The 17,710-nt window shown below is 32.8% G+C and overlaps 4 protein-coding genes across 9 annotated transcripts in view; 2 read left to right on the forward strand and 2 right to left on the reverse strand.

Annotated features, from left to right (window-relative positions):
* The window catches only part of LOC108781009 (ubiquitin carboxyl-terminal hydrolase 48), a 54,663-nt gene extending 46,181 nt beyond the window's left edge, over positions 1 to 8,482 (reverse strand). Inside the window, exons 1-11 of one of the 2 annotated variants that reach the window (XM_018548868.1) lie at positions 8,024 to 8,482; positions 6,880 to 7,015; positions 6,534 to 6,737; positions 6,128 to 6,454; positions 5,714 to 5,950; positions 5,393 to 5,643; positions 4,739 to 5,286; positions 4,550 to 4,651; positions 4,055 to 4,458; positions 3,601 to 3,955; positions 3,327 to 3,511 (exon numbers count right to left, since the gene is read on the reverse strand). In XM_018548868.1, the coding sequence (XP_018404370.1) occupies positions 3,327 to 3,511; positions 3,601 to 3,955; positions 4,055 to 4,458; positions 4,550 to 4,651; positions 4,739 to 5,286; positions 5,393 to 5,643; positions 5,714 to 5,950; positions 6,128 to 6,454; positions 6,534 to 6,737; positions 6,880 to 7,013 (2,747 nt within the window). In that variant the 5' untranslated portion in view covers positions 7,014 to 7,015; positions 8,024 to 8,482. The other variant, XM_018548869.1, reaches the window with a different exon arrangement.
* A 124-nt stretch (positions 8,483 to 8,606) lies between these two features.
* On the forward strand, positions 8,607 to 13,679 carry LOC108781011 (gamma-glutamylcyclotransferase). Of its 4 annotated transcripts, none has more exons than XR_001940922.1 (5): positions 8,607 to 8,857; positions 9,607 to 9,905; positions 9,998 to 10,102; positions 12,045 to 12,203; positions 13,585 to 13,661. XR_001940922.1 is itself a non-coding variant. In XM_018548870.1 (4 exons), the coding sequence occupies exons 1-4, from the start codon at positions 8,753 to 8,755 to the stop codon at positions 13,637 to 13,639; spliced, it is 564 nt and encodes a 187-aa protein (XP_018404372.1). In that variant the 5' UTR covers positions 8,607 to 8,752; the 3' UTR covers positions 13,640 to 13,679. The 4 variants fall into 4 exon arrangements, 2 of the variants coding, with proteins under 2 accessions (XP_018404372.1, XP_018404373.1); XR_001940923.1 differs by having other exon boundaries at positions 12,045 to 12,174; positions 13,585 to 13,657; XM_018548870.1 differs by lacking the exon at positions 12,045 to 12,203 and having other exon boundaries at positions 13,585 to 13,679.
* LeuRS-m (Leucyl-tRNA synthetase, mitochondrial) lies at positions 10,199 to 10,848 on the reverse strand. Its single transcript, XM_018548872.1, has 2 exons — positions 10,564 to 10,848; positions 10,199 to 10,431 (listed from the first exon to the last, which is right to left on the reverse strand). The coding sequence occupies exons 1-2, from the start codon at positions 10,723 to 10,725 to the stop codon at positions 10,225 to 10,227; spliced, it is 369 nt and encodes a 122-aa protein (XP_018404374.1). The 5' UTR covers positions 10,726 to 10,848; the 3' UTR covers positions 10,199 to 10,224.
* Positions 13,680 to 14,686: 1,007 nt separating the features above from the next.
* Positions 14,687 to 17,680, forward strand: LOC108780898 (60S ribosomal protein L13). 2 transcript variants are annotated; one of them, XM_018548729.1, is made up of 4 exons: positions 14,687 to 14,756; positions 15,197 to 15,355; positions 16,955 to 17,204; positions 17,388 to 17,680. In XM_018548729.1, exons 2-4 carry the CDS (start codon positions 15,213 to 15,215, stop codon positions 17,652 to 17,654), a joined length of 660 nt encoding a protein of 219 aa, XP_018404231.1. In that variant the 5' UTR covers positions 14,687 to 14,756; positions 15,197 to 15,212; the 3' UTR covers positions 17,655 to 17,680. The 2 variants fall into 2 exon arrangements, with proteins under 2 accessions (XP_018404231.1, XP_018404232.1); XM_018548730.1 differs by having other exon boundaries at positions 14,703 to 14,721.
* The last annotated feature ends 30 nt before the right edge of the window (positions 17,681 to 17,710 follow it).

Consider the following 17,710-nt stretch of genomic DNA (forward strand, 5'->3'; position numbering starts at 1 on the left):
TTGTTTCTTTATTCTTTTAAATAAAATAAAATTAAAATTACTCAACCTGATAATGCAAAAAAAGTAAAAACGAACGTTCATGTGCTTGTAATAGTCGCATAGTGTACAAATATAGAAAATTTAATATAAAATATATATATATGTATGATAGAGTAATTTTATCCCAAGTATTGCAAAAAATATACATGTACTGTATAATATAACTATGTGTAATGGAAGCAACGAACTATGGAGTTTTGTTCGAAAAATACAAAGAACGATTATACTGGCAGTGGTGGCGCAAAAAAGGGGCGGCATGCCCGACCTGCTGAAAAATTAATCACCGACGTCACAAAGGAGTCGGTCGAAGACAATGCCAGTGGTCCGGAAAAATATTTTTCACATTTTCTCTCCCTCGGTTAATAGCAAATTCTCGATAATGGATCGTGGACACTCGGCGCAATCTCAAGAAATGGGGTCGAAATAGCGAATTACCGTCCCTTTGCATGGCTCTCCAATTAAAATGCGGTAGAATGAAATTTTTTTACGAACGCCAGATTAAACTATTTTCAAAGATATACTGTTAAAAAATTTTACACGTAGAAACGTAATAGTCTATATTCATCCAAATCAAATTGTTTGGAAGGAAAGAACATTACAGTATATCCTCCTTCTTACTCGTGTAACTGCTTGTTTAATACGGGAACCTGACCACTTATTTCGTGGTTTTCATACCCCTACGCGTACCGTGTATACCGAAATCGCACGTGACACGACAAACGTGTAATCCGCGAGAAGGGTTGATCCCGGTTTAGCTCGCACACCGTTGAATCCACGAGATTTAAGCCCTGGCGAATTTGAATCTGTCAATCCGAGGTGTCCAGCCAACGCGTCGCGCCATACGAGAGAATGTATAATAAGGGAGCGCACAGATAATGCCATTCTGGATGTTAAAAGACTTTTTTTCGCTGTCGGAAGGATCTCACTCGTATTTATGATACCATATTCGAGCAGAGTCACCACACAGAATTTACGAAAACTTCTCTAAAATATTTAGAGGAAAGATCTCTTTCAGGAAAGAACGCGAGTAACAAAAGTAAAAATTTTCTTCTAATTCTCATATCGCCATGAAGAAAAGGCGAAGAACGAAATAAAAAAATTCGCAGTCTCGCTATAGTCGAAAGAAATTTTAACGATTTCTTTGTGTTTAATTTGATTAATCCTTAAGTCAGGTACGAAAACTATCTTGAAGTACAGAATTCAAGTAGGTTTATTTCTATTTACTTCTAATAAACGGTTAATAATAGATAAAAAATCAAGAATGAGTTTTAAGCGAGATAGTGTCATAAAACAGTAATAAGTCAGGTCAAGTATTCGGCGGCTATACGGAAATGGCTAATTCCATTTCTTAGCATTTAAAACTTAGATTACGTTATGCCCGACCAATCGTACAGTATATTGTTATTTGTCCTGAGAACTGCCTTCTGATTGGTTGAAATATTATGTCGTAACAATCTAATATAATTCATTCTGAATGTTTCTAAGATTTATAACTTATAATTCTGATGAGTATGATATAAATGACGACTTATTGTAGAAAGCCTATCAAAATTTTTTAACAATTTAGAACCTCGTAGTACACTAATCGTACAGATTGTACAATCATCCAAACATTTTCGCTTCGTATCCAAATGATCCATTGCAAAGGTTAATGTTAATTATGTTAATTGTATATATTCAAATAAATAAATGTTATGGTCTATAAATAATCATGAATAAGTCTGAAATATTTACAATCTTGGTATAATGAGAATTGGCTGATATTTCTAATCAACGGACAAAGTAAAAATATAGAAAGAGCTCAGATTCATTCCTGTTGAACGGGTATTTCAGAAGTGTGTGCCTTTGGGATGATTTTCCCCAAGTGAAGTGTAGATTAGGGATACCAGAAAAGTAGAAACTCGAAGAAGATCGAGCGAGAGTCCAAATTGCATTTACGGTCTTGACCGTGGAAGAAGGCGAAACGATATTAAGACACCGGTGGCCCTTCGTCGGGGTCGATGTATCATTTGCCGGCGGGTCGTTAAGCGGTTTCAATTAGTTTTCTCCCGTGCCCGGCCCTCCCCCGCAGCCACACGAGCGAGAGACGAGAGAAAGAGGAGCTCGCCACCGCCGCCCAGCTTAATCGCGCGGTCCAGTTTTTTCTCATAATTAGGAAAAGCTCGTTAATACATCCCGGATATATCTACCCTTCCCGTTCAGCCTCCCCTTTCCAACATTTACGACAACCGGTTTCGACCACGCTCGACGAGCGCGAGATCGAACGTTCGTCACTACGTTTCTTGCAAAAATGTCGCAATCGTAATAGAAGAGTTGAGACAAAAATTCGCGTTCGAATGCAAGACATTTTAGGAAAACCGCAAACAAATAACTGTATATAGCAGGTTGAATTGCAATAAAATATTAGATACTCTCTAAATGCACCAACATGTTAAATCAAAGTGAATTCATTTTAGAAATAAAAAAATATAAATTAAAAAATATTTAATCTTCGTTAATTAAAATCCGGCAAAAATTTTATACTAAATTTTCGTTCGAACATGTAAGGATGCTTGAGAAAAAGCATAAGTAAATAATTTTATGCACTCAGATTAAATTGCAATTCAATGAAATACTATAGATATCTTCTAAATACACCAATGAGTTAAAATTTGAAAAAAAAAAAAAAAAAAGAAATGTAAGAGAATATTTAATCCATCTTTTTATTCACTAATTTTAGCTCAATGGCTATTTCTATATGTATTATTTTTATTTACGACATAATACTTTCTCTCAAGCATCTAATTTTATTAAATAACATACCTTTCCGTGTATTATTCACCGATATTAGATGTCGAAAAAAACGTTCCTCCGACTGCGTCTCGCCTCGTAATGGCGGGCGGTTGAAAAACTGTGGCGCGCAATTTTCAGGACAACTAGCGCCATCTTAATTGAAACATACGAACGTGGAAGAAAAGCTCGAAACTCGCAGTTAGTTACCGACAGTCAACGTTAGAATTTATATAAATATCTATCTATTGACACATATAGAAAGCGTTGTGACCATAAAATGATAACTTATTCCGAGAAACACACAATTATATTTTTATGTATCAATATTTTTTCCGAAAATTTGCTCGTCAAAATCCGAGGAATTGTATATATTAAAAACATATATAGATGTAAAACTTTTAATTTTTTCAATTACTATCTAAACGGGTGAAAGATTATCGCAAAACACATTCGTCCAAGAATTGTAATTATGACGCCGCACAGCATGAAATAAATAACGTAAAATTTAAACTCACCGAATGAAGGAACGCCAACTGTCCAGAAAACTCTTCTCCACAATGTAGAAAGATTTTTGGGGTTCATTGCACTTAGAAATTTCATTCCTATTCTTTCCATAATACAAGTCGGTAAGCTCGTCTTTCTGCTGTTTCGCCTTTATTTTGTCATCTTTCTTCGCTCTTTGAGCATTTTCCATTCTTTCCTGAAAATCAAACATACAAATGCAAAGTTAAATCAATTATTGCATTTCAATAATTTATTTGCAAATATGAGAAAAAGAAACTTATTTACCTCGCAGATTGAACAGGATGACGATCCAACGAGATATTCCTTCGAATCCGGAAAATATTTTTTAAGAATCAACCAAGCCTCTTGAGGTATCACTTTTCTACTGGAATCTGCCGTTTTAAGAGACTTGTGTTCGCAGAGTAAGTCTTCATTGAAGTTTATAATAACCTCATTCTCCTTGTTTTCTTCTACTTCCTTTGGACAATCGTTGCCATCTTTATCCATATTCTTATTCTCCTCCTGTAGAGTATCCTGACAATCGTCCTCCTTTTGTTCTATATCCTCTTGAAACGTTTCCATAGCTAATCTTCGCCATGATCGCAGTGAATCGGTACCAATTATATAGCTCGTTTCAACACTAAAACAACAGAAACATATATCATGTAGTTATTATTATTATAAATTACTACCTCACTTTTTTATTATGAAAAACTTCAAAAAATAACAAGTAGCTTACGGTTCTTTAAATGTGCGAATTAACTCGCCAACTTCTTTGTGATCTCGTTCAAGTGCTGTCTTGAAACGTAATAACTTGCAACGTCGTTTTACGCAAATTTCGCATAAAAATGTCTGGTCTAACCGTGGACCTCCTAGATATTTATCGTAAAGCATTTGAGCTGCTAATTCCGGCACGCATTTTACACGACCAACTTTCAATGGATCAAGTCGACAATGCGAGCACATTAAATTGGAATTGTCGATCGGACGGATATCGATTCCAGAAGAATATCCGGTCAACCATTTCAATAGCCAGTCGGTTGATATCCAATAATAATTACTCCAAGATACTGTTGAATGGATTATATTATACATATCTATTACGAGTTGTCGTTTGGAATTCTGATCTTCAATTTCTTTTTGCTAAAAAAGGAAGAAATTATGTAGCAACGAATATAAAAAAAAAGTACAATAATTTTGTCGTTTTTACGTAATACAGTCGATATTTCCTTACTTTTTCTTGCTGTGCAGCTAACAAACTCAATTCGTGTTTAACATTTTCTTGTCTAACAAGTTCACGCATCGTGCTGCTTACTTGCCAATTCTCAAATTCCATCTGTAAAAAGAAAAATACATTCAATTAAAATGTTAATTAATCAAAATTTAGTAAACAACTAAAAAGAATATGTATCTAAAGAATTACCTCTTCATAAAAATCACGTTCACCGCAACTCATAGCTCTATGAGCGTCACCATTCAAACGTTTATAATCTAGCTTAACGACTTTCACCATTGACTCTTTTAGATGGTGAACCTTATTCTGTAATTGTTCTAAGGTAGAATCATGTGTGTCTTTACATCCATTTGTGCTAGCGACAATTTCTGTAGTTTTATTTTCACCTGTAATAGGTGCATCAGTCTTTTCAGATATAGTAGATTCATCTATTTCTATTACATTCTCTAAATCTAATTTCGATATTTTTTCAGAGTCTCCTTCTTGAATTAATGGTACGTCTTCAGTATCAGCTTTCTGTTTCGATTCGTCCGCGGTATCCGATTTTTCTGTGACTGTAAGTTTCTCGCAGTTAACAGTATCATTGGAGGCATTTGTTTCCACATCAAGTTTTTTCAATTTTACTTTCTTCGCAGCATTTATTCGCCCATCTGCAGTTAACTTCTTATAAACCAACATATAAGCTGTGTTGGATGACAAAAATCCTTTTGGAACACGGCCACGTTTCATTGATTTATCTATATATATAAAAAAAGAGAACTTACTTCCTGCTTTCTCGCGTGAAAAGTCACACATTTCTTTCTTTTTTATTAAATACAAAGTATTTGATAAAGAAGAAATTACCATTTACGCTATCCTCAATTCGTTTATTCTGCATTTTTTCAACTTTATCGTCGCTAAATTGATACCACTCCCCACTTGAATTACATATATTCGCAATGTAATGCCCAGAATGTGCAGACGGACCTTTGTGACTCAATACAGCGACAAGACTGTACAGATGAGTTTGAGGCTGACACCCAATATATTCCGACATATCAAGCTCTTCGGGAAACTGAATATATGAATTCAACTTCCTTTTCTGTCCGGAATCTCTGTCATAAATTACAACGCTATTATTTCGGACAAATCAAACTTGTTACTGTCATAAAATGTAAAGCTCACCTATGAAATACAAAGCGCATTAGTTGAATATTTAAAGTCTCTGGGAGAGACTCAAGTCGTATGAATCGCCTGGCGTCCTTTTTATCATTGCAAGTAACACAATGGTATTGATTCGCTCCTGTCAGTTGTTCTTCTGATAAATAATTTTCGATCGCCTCTTTCAAAGTTGCCGCCAGCTGTAGATCCAACTCATAGAACGTGGTGGACGTTGGGTACTCAGTGCTGCACATGGAGCAACTGCATCAAACACAAAATTCTAATTATCCACTAAAAAGTCATTTCGCTCTTCATCGGATCAGTTGGTCGCGCCAGTCATCGTAGCGAGCAACGTGTCCTACCATGTTGTCATCGTCAAGATCATCAGCACCATCATCGTTTAGGAAAATTCTCATTGTTCCACTTCAGAAAACCCACCGATTGATATAGCTGTATTTTCCCTGAGTCAGCCTCTGCAGCATCTGCTTCAGTTCTGAGTTTTGCTGTAGTTTTCCTTCGATATGGCACAATAGCAGCTTGGAGAATTCTTGAGCATCTTGCTGCGTTCTGGTATCCAAGGATAACGCAATAGCGAGATTGATTGGATCAAGAAGGCTCCGATTACCAAATTGCATCATTGCAAAAATGTACTGCAATTGGCCAACCGCGGTTACTGGATGGTAGGGCACTCCTGCTTTTTTAGACTGACACAACGCCTCCTGTTCCTCTGGATCTTCCGTAATATCCCATTTGTATATTATTCTCCTGTTGGCATTAAATTTATCAAGATAAAATGTGCAACATACATGTGAAAAGTTTTTATTAATATATATTGCATACATACCTCATGTCTTCATTGTGAAACCACATTTGAATTAAGCTATTGACATAGCAAGTAGCACCTAGATTCTTTAAACCAACATATTGGGTTGGGTCACGTAATTCCGATAAGGAACTTTCTAAGGACACTACCTCAGCCGGCTGGGATTTCATATACTTGTCTTCTCCTAAACCTGTCAGACATTGGGGATTATAGGTGCAATTACGTCTGAAACAGATAATGTGAAATAAAAGTTTTACATTGAGCTAGTGTTATCTACCCCTTTATCTTTCCCACAAGGTAAACTTTGCAATATGAGTATAGTAATGTGTACAAATCTTTTATTCCTCCAAAATAATTTTCAACTTACTTGCAATTTTTACAACTCTTTAATCCAATCCTATACGCAGTTTCTAAATGTATTTTCTCAATTTCATCTGGATCAATGGATTCTGTCCATGCCCATGCTAGCTTATCTAAGTCTCCTTTCTTAGTAGGCGGCATTTCTGTAACATAAAAATATTTAATGAAAGGTTAAATATTATACTTTTTAAATGCGTAATATAATGACAATCGATACATCAACAAAATTGTAATTTATTCTTCCTTTCAATGAAAATAGTTCCAATGAGAGAGAGAGAGAGAGAGAGAGAGAGAGAATGCCATAAATTATTTTTATATAAAATAATTGTACAATTTTCCACAATATATATATCCAAACATTCTGAAAACATATAGTTCTAAAAATATTTGCCTACAACAAAACAAATTAAGATATTTATATATTTAAATTATTATAAAAATATTATCATATGCTTTATCATAATATTGTGCAATCCAGGCTTTCCTTGAAACATTCATTCCAACAAAAAAATAAATAAAAAAAATAATAATCAGGAATGCATATATTTCTCTCTTTTTCTTTCTTTCTTTATTCCTTAGGAACTCTGTAATAATTTTTCATATCATAAAAGACCTTGTCATTTGGAAAAACAACAGTAATGAAACGATGCATCGGATGATTCCTCACTCGATTCATAGACTCATAATCTATAGATCCAAGTTTGATTCCATCCGTGCCACATATGATTTTTCATGTGTTGACTAATCTAATCAAGGAACTTACTTGATCTGTTTTAGAAGGTTTAAGGCTATTACAAATTATACAAAAGGAACCTATTTGAGAGTATTTACTTTAAATTAATGTGATACTATAACAATTGTAAATCTCGAAGAAGCTAAGCCGCTACTTCTCGAGGAGATTATCACTGGATCCTTGATCTTTCTTTGTCGCATGCTATGACCCTTCATAGTTTCAGGTCAGAAATCCAAACAGGAATCTTATGAAGAAGCAGTAAGCAATACAGGGACAAAGAAACGCAGGAGGCGATTGACACGGAGAACGCGTTATCAAAGCGTTCCAGGGAAGACAGACGGGGTGACAAACAACGGTGAACGCGACGCGGCGTCTGCGTAATTATGCGTACGTGTATCCAAGCTTCAAGCTGTCTTACCTCCACACGATTTACGACTTAGGTTATGAAAAAACACCGCCGCGCTATTCCTGTGGCATTGTTCCGTCGAATTGTTCTGTGAATACGCGGCCCGTGCCGTCGAGTATTCCTTTGCCTCTACGAAGCGCCGCGAAGTGATCAGAAGTGTCTGCAGTCCGTGGTGGTCGCCACGATGGTACGCGATCGGAAAACGAAAAAAAAAAAGAGAAAAAAGGAAAAACGACTGAATCTGCCGAGACAGAAAGAGACAGCTGCCAAAAGTACCAAGTGTTGTCTTGTCGACCGAACAACTCAACGACTGTGAAGTGTGAACGCTTCAGTGATCGGTCGGTCGGTTTGAGTTGAGAAACGCGCGTCAAATCAATCGCCGGGTTTACCGACACGGTGAATCCTAACCCGGTATAACTAATTAGCAGATAAAAGTTGATTAAGTAACAGACAGTGTCACCGCGAAGAACGAAACGGCGCTCGTGAGAGGCGAGGAGCGCGTCCTCTTTCTTTGGGATTATTATATATTAACAATACACTTAATTGTCACTGTGCATATATAAGATATATCTTATCTTTCGTAGATACACAATACATTTTGTACACATGGTGTTTTATATATAACGTACACTCGTTTTGAACAATTGCAGTAATGCGGTAGTGTCAAATAAGAAGATAGCGAAACGTTTTATTACTTTGTTTATGAAAAGTTTGCAAGATCAGTTTGGATCAGTCTGAAAAATGGCAAATACATTCCTATATTTCGCTTATGGGAGTAATTTATTGGCTAAAAGGATACATTTACATAATCCGACCGCAATAATGAAAGACATCGGTTATATAAAGGTAATTAATAAAAGAAAATCAGGATGTGTTTTAAACTTTTTTTTTTCTAAGAAAATGAACAAAAGCCTGTTCGAGTTAGAACACTGGATGTTAGTGTGTAGTTAATATGTAGTTTTATTATATCTAATGAATACAATAAAAAAGTTATTCCATATCTTCGAGTTTGTTAAGTGATACAAATTACCGGTTGATTTCATGCAGATTATTTCAAACTTTATATGGATGTGTGTATTAATAATTATTATATATATTTTTTTTAATATAATTTTAATACTAATATACTTAAAATAAAACATAACAAGTATACCTGTGTATATATGTACTACATGTAGAAGAAGGGAGATAAAATTAGGGCTTTGATTAAATTAAGGTATGGAAATATGAAAAAAGGTAATAAATAGGACGAGTTTTTTAATTCATTGATTGATCAATAAAGTAAAGTGAATAAAATTCTATTCTATATATGCTATATGTATCATATAATATTAAACTTTATAAAAGGCAGAACAACGATATAGACTACCATATTTAAAATATCTATGAAAATATCTGTTTAATCTTTTTTTAGAATGTTATTCATAAAATATAAAAATCTTAAATTATATAAACAGGTAATAATGCAAAATACAAACTGTAAATTATCAAATTACATTTTTCTTTAAACACAAACTAGAAAATCTTAATATTAATTTTATTACATTTATACATTAACATATACAATATATAATATATATATATATATATTACAGAATTTTAGGCTAGATTTTCACAGATATTCTAATCGATGGCATGGAACATCTGCCACAATTGTAGAAACAGAAAATTCAGTTGTATGGGGTGTAGTCTGGGAATTAGACAAGTGCAATTTAGCTACATTAGACTGTCAAGAAGGTATTCAAAATAATATATATCACGCAATGTCAGTGAATGTTGAAACTCCTGATGGTAGAACTCTAAATTGTCGAGTGTACCAGCAGTGTAATAATCCAAAAGAATATATAAAACCAGAAGAATTTCCAAAGGATAAGAGACCTTCACCATTATACCTGTATGTCATATGCAATTTAAAAAGCAATTGCAATAATTTGAACATAATTATTTTTATTTTTAACCTCTAAAAATTTGTCGTAATTCATGCAGAGGTACGATATTAAAAGGGGCCGAAGAAAACAATCTTCCCACTGATTATATAAAATTCTTGAAAACTATTCCAAATAATGGATATAAAGGCGAATACGATATTGGGTAAGCAAGTTGAACTATTATAGATTTTTAGCTGAAAAACTTTGTTTTCTCTCTTTATAATAAATATATATAATAAATTTCTATTAATATCTCGTGTGTATAAATTAAAATAATGTTTATCTTTAATCTTCTTTTTGTTTTTCCATGGTTATGTACAATGATGCATCATAGCTTTTCTCTGCTTTAAAGTTGACATCTACAACATTTTTATTGTACGAATATTTTTGATAATACGGATCGAGAATCACATATTCTAACGCCGTATCTGCTACCATTTTGTCCAATTCACGTCGAGGAATCTTCATTTTAAGAAATTGTCTTTTGTTTACCTATCATGTTTATATAATGTAAATATGATGAATTAAAATTTGAAAAGTAAAAATATATCTAATTTTGTAAGCACTTTCATTTTTCATGTATTTATATTTTAATAATAGAATTATGTATACCAAGATACTTACATAAACATTCATTACAAGATTATAATCCATGTCAATATCTGGCCATTTCTGTTCAAATACATTTTTATTTAAGTCAACTTCAGTATTATCTATCAAATACTTGGCAGAACAGAAAATAGACCATAACTCAGAGGCAAAATGTGGAGCAAATGGAGCAAGCATTATAATTTGAACAGCTAATGCTCGCTCGTATTCACGACTTTTTTGTAAACACTCTATACTAACTTTTCGTAAGCTATAATAACAGATTTTATTCAATGTACATATATTCAAATATTAAAATTACACTGCATAGAGTTACTAATGTAATTATTTACCTATTTGTAAGGCCTTGCAATCGAGATATTGCTACACTAAGTTGCTGCGATTCTACTATGTTAAATGTCACGTTTTTGAGAAAAAAATTTCGGCTGTCAAACATGTATGCATCCTCTTTAGCGTATTTAGAATTAGTAGGTTTGCTTTCAAATTCCTCCGGAGACATTTTGTCGCGTTCAGTTTTGAATTGTTTGACAAGAGTCCAAAGACGGTTTTGCCAATTGTCTATACCTGTAACAGCTGTAATGATGAATAAATATATTATGTTCTAATATAAGAGCATTTAAATAATTGACTAAGAAACTTACTATTTTCTGACCAATTTCTAGTGGACGTTGGTGCAACATCAGCTAGTATTAATAATCTTGTTGTATCTATTCCATATTTATTCAACAGATTGAGAGGATCAACACCATTGTGCTTTGATTTTGACATTTTTTCCCAGCGCATAGAGACAAGTTCTCCATATTTCGTTTTATACTGATTCTCTTCCTTCAACACCTTATTTTCTGGTATATATTTGCCGGTACTTATAACTTGATATGTTTTACCCATTACTACTCCTTGAACGAGGAGCTGTTTAAATGGTTCTCGGCATGGTAAAAGACCTTCTGAGTGCAGAAAGTGACTCATAAATCGGGCAAAGTACAAATGCAGCACGGCTAAAAGATGTAAACTTATAAAGAATACTTTAATGTGATAAAAATGCCAAAGTATAGTAATTTAAGAAATTGCTATTATACCGTGTTCTTTTCCACCTATATAGAGATCTACGGGAAACATTTTCGAAACTTTTTCTAGCGAAAATATCTCTTTTGTATTTTTGGGATCTATAAATCTTAGAAAGTACCAACTACTATCTACAAACGTGTCCATTGTATCAGCTTCCCTAGTAGCATTTCCCCCACACTTGGGACATTTCGTCTGCATCCAATCCTTCATATCTTGAATCGAAAACCTTTTATTTGAGCTTGAATATGTTATCTTTGGTAATGTCACAGGAAGTTGATCATGAGGTACAGGTTGAGCGCCACAATTTGTACAATGAATAACAGGTATAGGTGTACCCCAATGCCTTTGTCTAGAGATTAACCAATCCTGTAATTTTGAGCTTACTGGATATCCTCCTATTCTCCATTCTCTAGCTTTTTGCAATATTTCAGCTATCTTCTGCTGCTGCTGTTCATAGCTACGTATCGAATGCCGGGTAAATGGTATTCCAACCAACTCTGAGAATTTTAAATCGTCCATTGATGCTGAAGGTATACCCAAACGAACATCTCTCCATGATGGGTAAACAACTTTGTCAGTGATAAAAATCGGTAACTCTTCATTGGAAAATGGATTTATTATTTTTGCGTTTAAACCTTTTATTCCAACATCTATTTCATATGTATGCTCTTTACGATTTAATATACTATGAGAGGATATAGTAACAAATTTTGCATACTCTACAAATTCTGGTGTGTCAGTCCATATGTTTAATGTTCCTGGAAACTCTGGAATTTCGGATACTAATTTAAAATCAATATTAATGCCATTGCAATCACCTATCCAGTGTTTTTGCAACTTTATAACATCTTTCCATTCCTTTAAAGATGGATCATTTAAACCTTCCAACAATGATCTATAACATAATTTGTTAATTAAAAATATTAATTTTCAGAACACTATAAATACAGGGTGTCCCGAGAATTTCTTCCAATCGCTTTTGTAGATAGGAAGGTTTCGATTGCCTACATGCACGATTGCACACATTGCTCACTGATTGGCTTAATTTAAAAATAATATAACCTCATTGGTAAAGCAATGAAAAGTTACTAAGCACCGGCCAATGTAAATGGTGTGTGCAATCGGGAATGTAGGCAAACGGGATCCTTCCGGTTAACGAGATATTAATTTTTAAAAATAGCCGAATATTGGTTTTTTCTCAAATACTATTAACTTTATAGAAAAATAGCGAGAGATAAAAATTGTTTATTTTCTTCTTATAAAATTCTAAACATTTTTTCAGAATTTTTCCAGAATTTTTGAATACTGTATTTCTTATGTTGGTAAAAATAGTTGCCAATAAGAAAATACAGTACTAAAAAGTTAACAAAAAATTCTGAAAAAATTTTTAGAGTTCTATGAGAAGAAGATACACAATTTTTGTCCCTTGCTTTTTTGTCCCAGTTTTTCTGTAAAGTTGATAGTATTTGAGAAAAAAATTATTAAAGACCAATATATTCGCCTATCTTTAAAAATTAATATCTTGTTAACCATTGCAAAATTTGATAAGTGGTAGAGAACTTTTCAACTTAGTTTAGTCCGCTCTATCTACACAAAAGTAATTGAAAGAAACTTTCGGGACACCTTGTATGTATATATATATATACACACACACACACATATTTCAAACTTACTTTGCAAAAGCTGTTGTTCTAATAAACCATTGCTTTAACAACTTTTTTTCAACAAGTGCACCAGACCTCCAAGATCTTTGATTTACATCTATTTGTTCCTCGGCTAATACAGTCTGATCGACAGGATCCCAATTAACATAAGCTTCCTTTTGATAGATCAAACCTTTATCAAACAACTTTAAAAATAGTTCTTGAGTCCATTTGTAATAATCTGGATCACAGGTTGCAAATTCTCTATGCCAATCAAAAGAATAATTTAACATCTTTAATTGTTTACGCATTGTCTTTATATTTTCAGTTGTCCATACATCAGGATTGATTTGTTTTTCAAGAGCCGCATTTTCTGCTGGTAACCCAAAGGCATCCCAGCCCATTGGATGAATTACATTTTTACCTAAATTTATTGATAAAAATGATTTTTTATATATGTCATTATAAAACTTATTATTTAAATCTTGTATAAATCAATATTGTAAATTACTTTCAGGCCTACCTTTTAATCTATAAAATCGAGCTACAGTATCACTTATTGTATAAACTCGAACATGACCCATGTGCAAGGCACCAGATGGATACGGAAACATAGAAAGAATATAAAATTTATTTTTGGCATCTTCATTAATACTAAATTTCCAAGGATCAATTTTATCACCCCAATGTTTCTCTATCGCTTTCTTTATGTCTGTTGAACATATTGAAGACTGAAAAGAAGTATTTCTTTGTCAAATATCCTTAATAACTAAAAAATAAATAAATATCTTTAATAACATCCCAAGCAGAAAATACAACAGTTTTTGAACATTAATCCTACTTTACTAATAAAATGCACTTCTATGAGATGGCTACAAGATGACATTAAACATTTTTATCATTATCAAATGTAGGAGTAAAATAAAATCAGACTAAAATAATTAAACATACTTTTTGAGTCTTATGTTCAAAGGTTCTGTATAAAATCAACGAAATAAACAGTTAAACAAATTTACCAATGATGTATCAGTAGTTGACAGTTGCAACGATCGATGAAAAAAATTATTTAAACACCTTCGTATCTTGCATCGTGATATTTTGAGGGGATAAGGTAATCTTTGCATCATCATTAAAAATCAAATATTTCCCGTGTAAACAAACGGTACGACACTCGCTCGCATCCAACACCATCCAGCGATCCAGCACACATGCTACGTGAGCTGCCATTTTTCTATACAACTGTAGATAAATTAGTATTTATGGATTGAAAGTATCAATTATTTTGTCATTATGGAATATTAGCTATTCTTGAATATTATTAATATTGTTAATTATCTCTGAAAAACGCGTAAAAGATTCTGTTCCTGCGCGACAGAGAGACTTCTATTCGCGGAAGTGCAACTTCCGCTTCCGCCGGTCTCATGTGTCATGTCCCTTTTCCGATTTGTCTCGTGTCCGTGAGTTGGTGAGCGAATGCGATAGAATTAGAATCTGTATGAGGTATTGCCATCGTTTATATACTACGTAATACATAACGATAGGAATGTGCAACTTTTTATATTTCTAACTGTTTTGTGCTTTTTATGTGTAATTTTTATATTGAAATAATTGTTTTCAATTTGAATTTTGTTTACTCTTCACGAAGGATAGGTTAGAATCTAGGGCCAAGCTGTCGCTGGTGAACTTTTATTTTCTTCGATAAAGTTCTGTTGCAATTCTTTCTCAGCAATTTATTTCACATTATACATAATTTTGTGTTAAATATGGATTGTTTATGTGTGTAATTAAATTGCTGTAATGCTCATTAGAGATACTAACCTCTTGTTTCATATACAAATTAAATTGGTTATTAAACAGTGTTTTAATTTCGAAATGTCTTATTTAAGTATTTCAAATTTCACGTGGTATAACGCAAATGTTTAATTTTTATTCTGTTGCAGATATTAAGCATCAACTATGGGTAAGGGAAATAATATGATCCCAAATGGCCATTTCCATAAGGATTGGCAACGATATGTAAAGACTTGGTTTAATCAACCAGCAAGAAAGATCCGTCGTAAGCAAAAACGTATCAAAAAGGCACGAGCTGTTGCTCCTAGGTACGTACATACATATTACATTAATTTTATATCAATAGTGCGGTTTATAATATAATAAAATAGATTTTTGTTTTGTAAGATTTTTTGAGTATTTGAAGAGGGCTGAATCTTACAGCCAAAACATGTAATGTGTGCGTTATATAATGTAAAATTTGTTGACATATTAAAGTAGAATTTATAATTAGAATGTAGCTCATCTCTTTATTTAAAGTTTAACAAATTATTTATTTGACTCTTATTAGTCCTTTATATTATACAACTGTCAATCATACATATTACATTTGCATGAGCATAAGTATCCAGAATTTTTTTCAGTGTGAATTTTAATCAGTTCTGTTCTTACATAAACAATATCTTCTTGTATTAATAAATGGTGTTTTTTATATTTAAGAGTTTATCATATTTTCTTTTCATTCCTGATTTTGAATGAAAAAAAAAGATTTTTGTTGTAAATTATAACTTTTATTTCTTTCCTGAAAAAGATATAGGATGAATACAGTTTCTAAAATCAAAATATCTAGTTGTAAATGGAGTATTCATTAATATCTCAATACATATTCTGTTCTTTTATTTAATAACCTTGTGAAAATTTTTCATATGTATTATGAACACTCTGTCAAAACTTTAACTAACTTCCAGAAGTTATTTACATGGACACAAAGAAAAAATGATTTTATATGATAACAAAAATTTACTCAAATTAAATAATTATCTTTTTTTAAATTCTCTTCCTCTTGGATATGTTCATTATAATAGTTGTTTTCCATTTATACACAAATGAAATTAAGCTGAGTATGAAATACTCAGATTAATGACGTCACTTGCTTACTTTGGTAAAATTAACAAATAACACAGGTTTGTAACCTCACTTAAAGTGAGTCTAGTAGTCTAGAGTCTAGACTCAGTAAAGCATGCAGTCTTAATCTTGTGCAGTTTGTAGATAAAAACTCAGTTGAATCTGACTTCTTAGAATGCAAAAGGAACGCACATTCAACTGAATTGTAATGTCACAAATGAGAATTATCTGAGAAATAGGTGTAAATAGAAAGCAACTATTGTATTATGATAATTAATATTAGCTGTGTGCAGCAGAATGCTTATTTTGCAACTATATGTTCAGTTTTTTTCATACTAATTATAGATTATACTTTTAAAGCTACAGAAATAGTCTTATCTCAGAAAAAAACTTTAAACAGTTACAAAATAAATTTTATACTAAATATGGCTATTATTTCCAGATCCAATCTCAGTTTATTATCAGGTTTTAATATAATTTAACATCAATATAAGATGCCAAAAGAGCATCAATTAATTCGTGATAGTACCACGACAGTTTATTAGATTGCATTTCAAGACCGACGATTATTCGGTGCGCAATTTGGAAAGATTACATATATTAGTATATAAATTCACGCGAAATTATATATTAGGAATTTAAGATCCAAGCTAGACTGTTATATGCTTTGTACTCGTTTAGTTCAGTTTATTATATTTAATAGTTTATAAATATTATATATTATATGTGCGTGCGTGCGCGCGCGCACGATAAAATTATTTTGTATTTTTGCAGTTAAATGCTATTAATTAAATTTCTTTTAGGCCTGTAAATCTTCTGAGACCTATTGTGCATTGCCCGACATTTCGCTACCATACCAAGGTTCGTGCTGGCAAAGGTTTCACGCTTGCTGAGCTGAGAGCCAGTGGCTTGAACAAGAGATTTGCTAGAACAATCGGAATTGCAGTTGATCCTCGTCGTCGTAACAAGTCCATTGAGTCTTTGCAAACGAATGCTCAACGCTTGAAGGAGTATAAGGCTAAATTGATCCTATTTCCTGTAAATGAAAAGAAGGTATGTAATTTCAAATTATTTTATTATTAATTTATAGAAGTGTCCTCCCTTTTTTTATATTATTTAAAAATAGGGAAATATATTATAGTTTAGAGTAGTTTATGACAAATTTGTTCTTATTATTCGAATTATATATTTATTTTTTTTTTTTATTTTTATTATCATTTTATTTTTTAATTTTAGCCTAAGAAGGGAGATGCAACCGAAGAGGAGAGGAAACTTGCAGTTCAAATCAAGGGAGATCCCATGCCTATCCGACATCAAGCACCTGCTAAAGCAAAGGCACGTCCTGTCACTGAGGAGGAAACTAAATTCTCTGCATATATAACCCTTCGTAAAGCACGAGCTGACGCACGATTAGTTGGCATTCGTGCAAAGCGCGCTAAGGATGCATCGGACAATCCTGATGAAATGACTAAAGTTGCTAAGGATAAGAAAGCCAAGAAGTAATTCTTTATATATATATGACATCTCTTTTTCCTTATATATATATATATATATATATA

This window comes from Cyphomyrmex costatus, unplaced genomic scaffold (genome assembly GCF_001594065.2).
Source record: "Cyphomyrmex costatus isolate MS0001 unplaced genomic scaffold, Ccosl1.0 scaffold75, whole genome shotgun sequence".
NCBI lineage: Eukaryota > Metazoa > Arthropoda > Insecta > Hymenoptera > Formicidae > Cyphomyrmex > Cyphomyrmex costatus.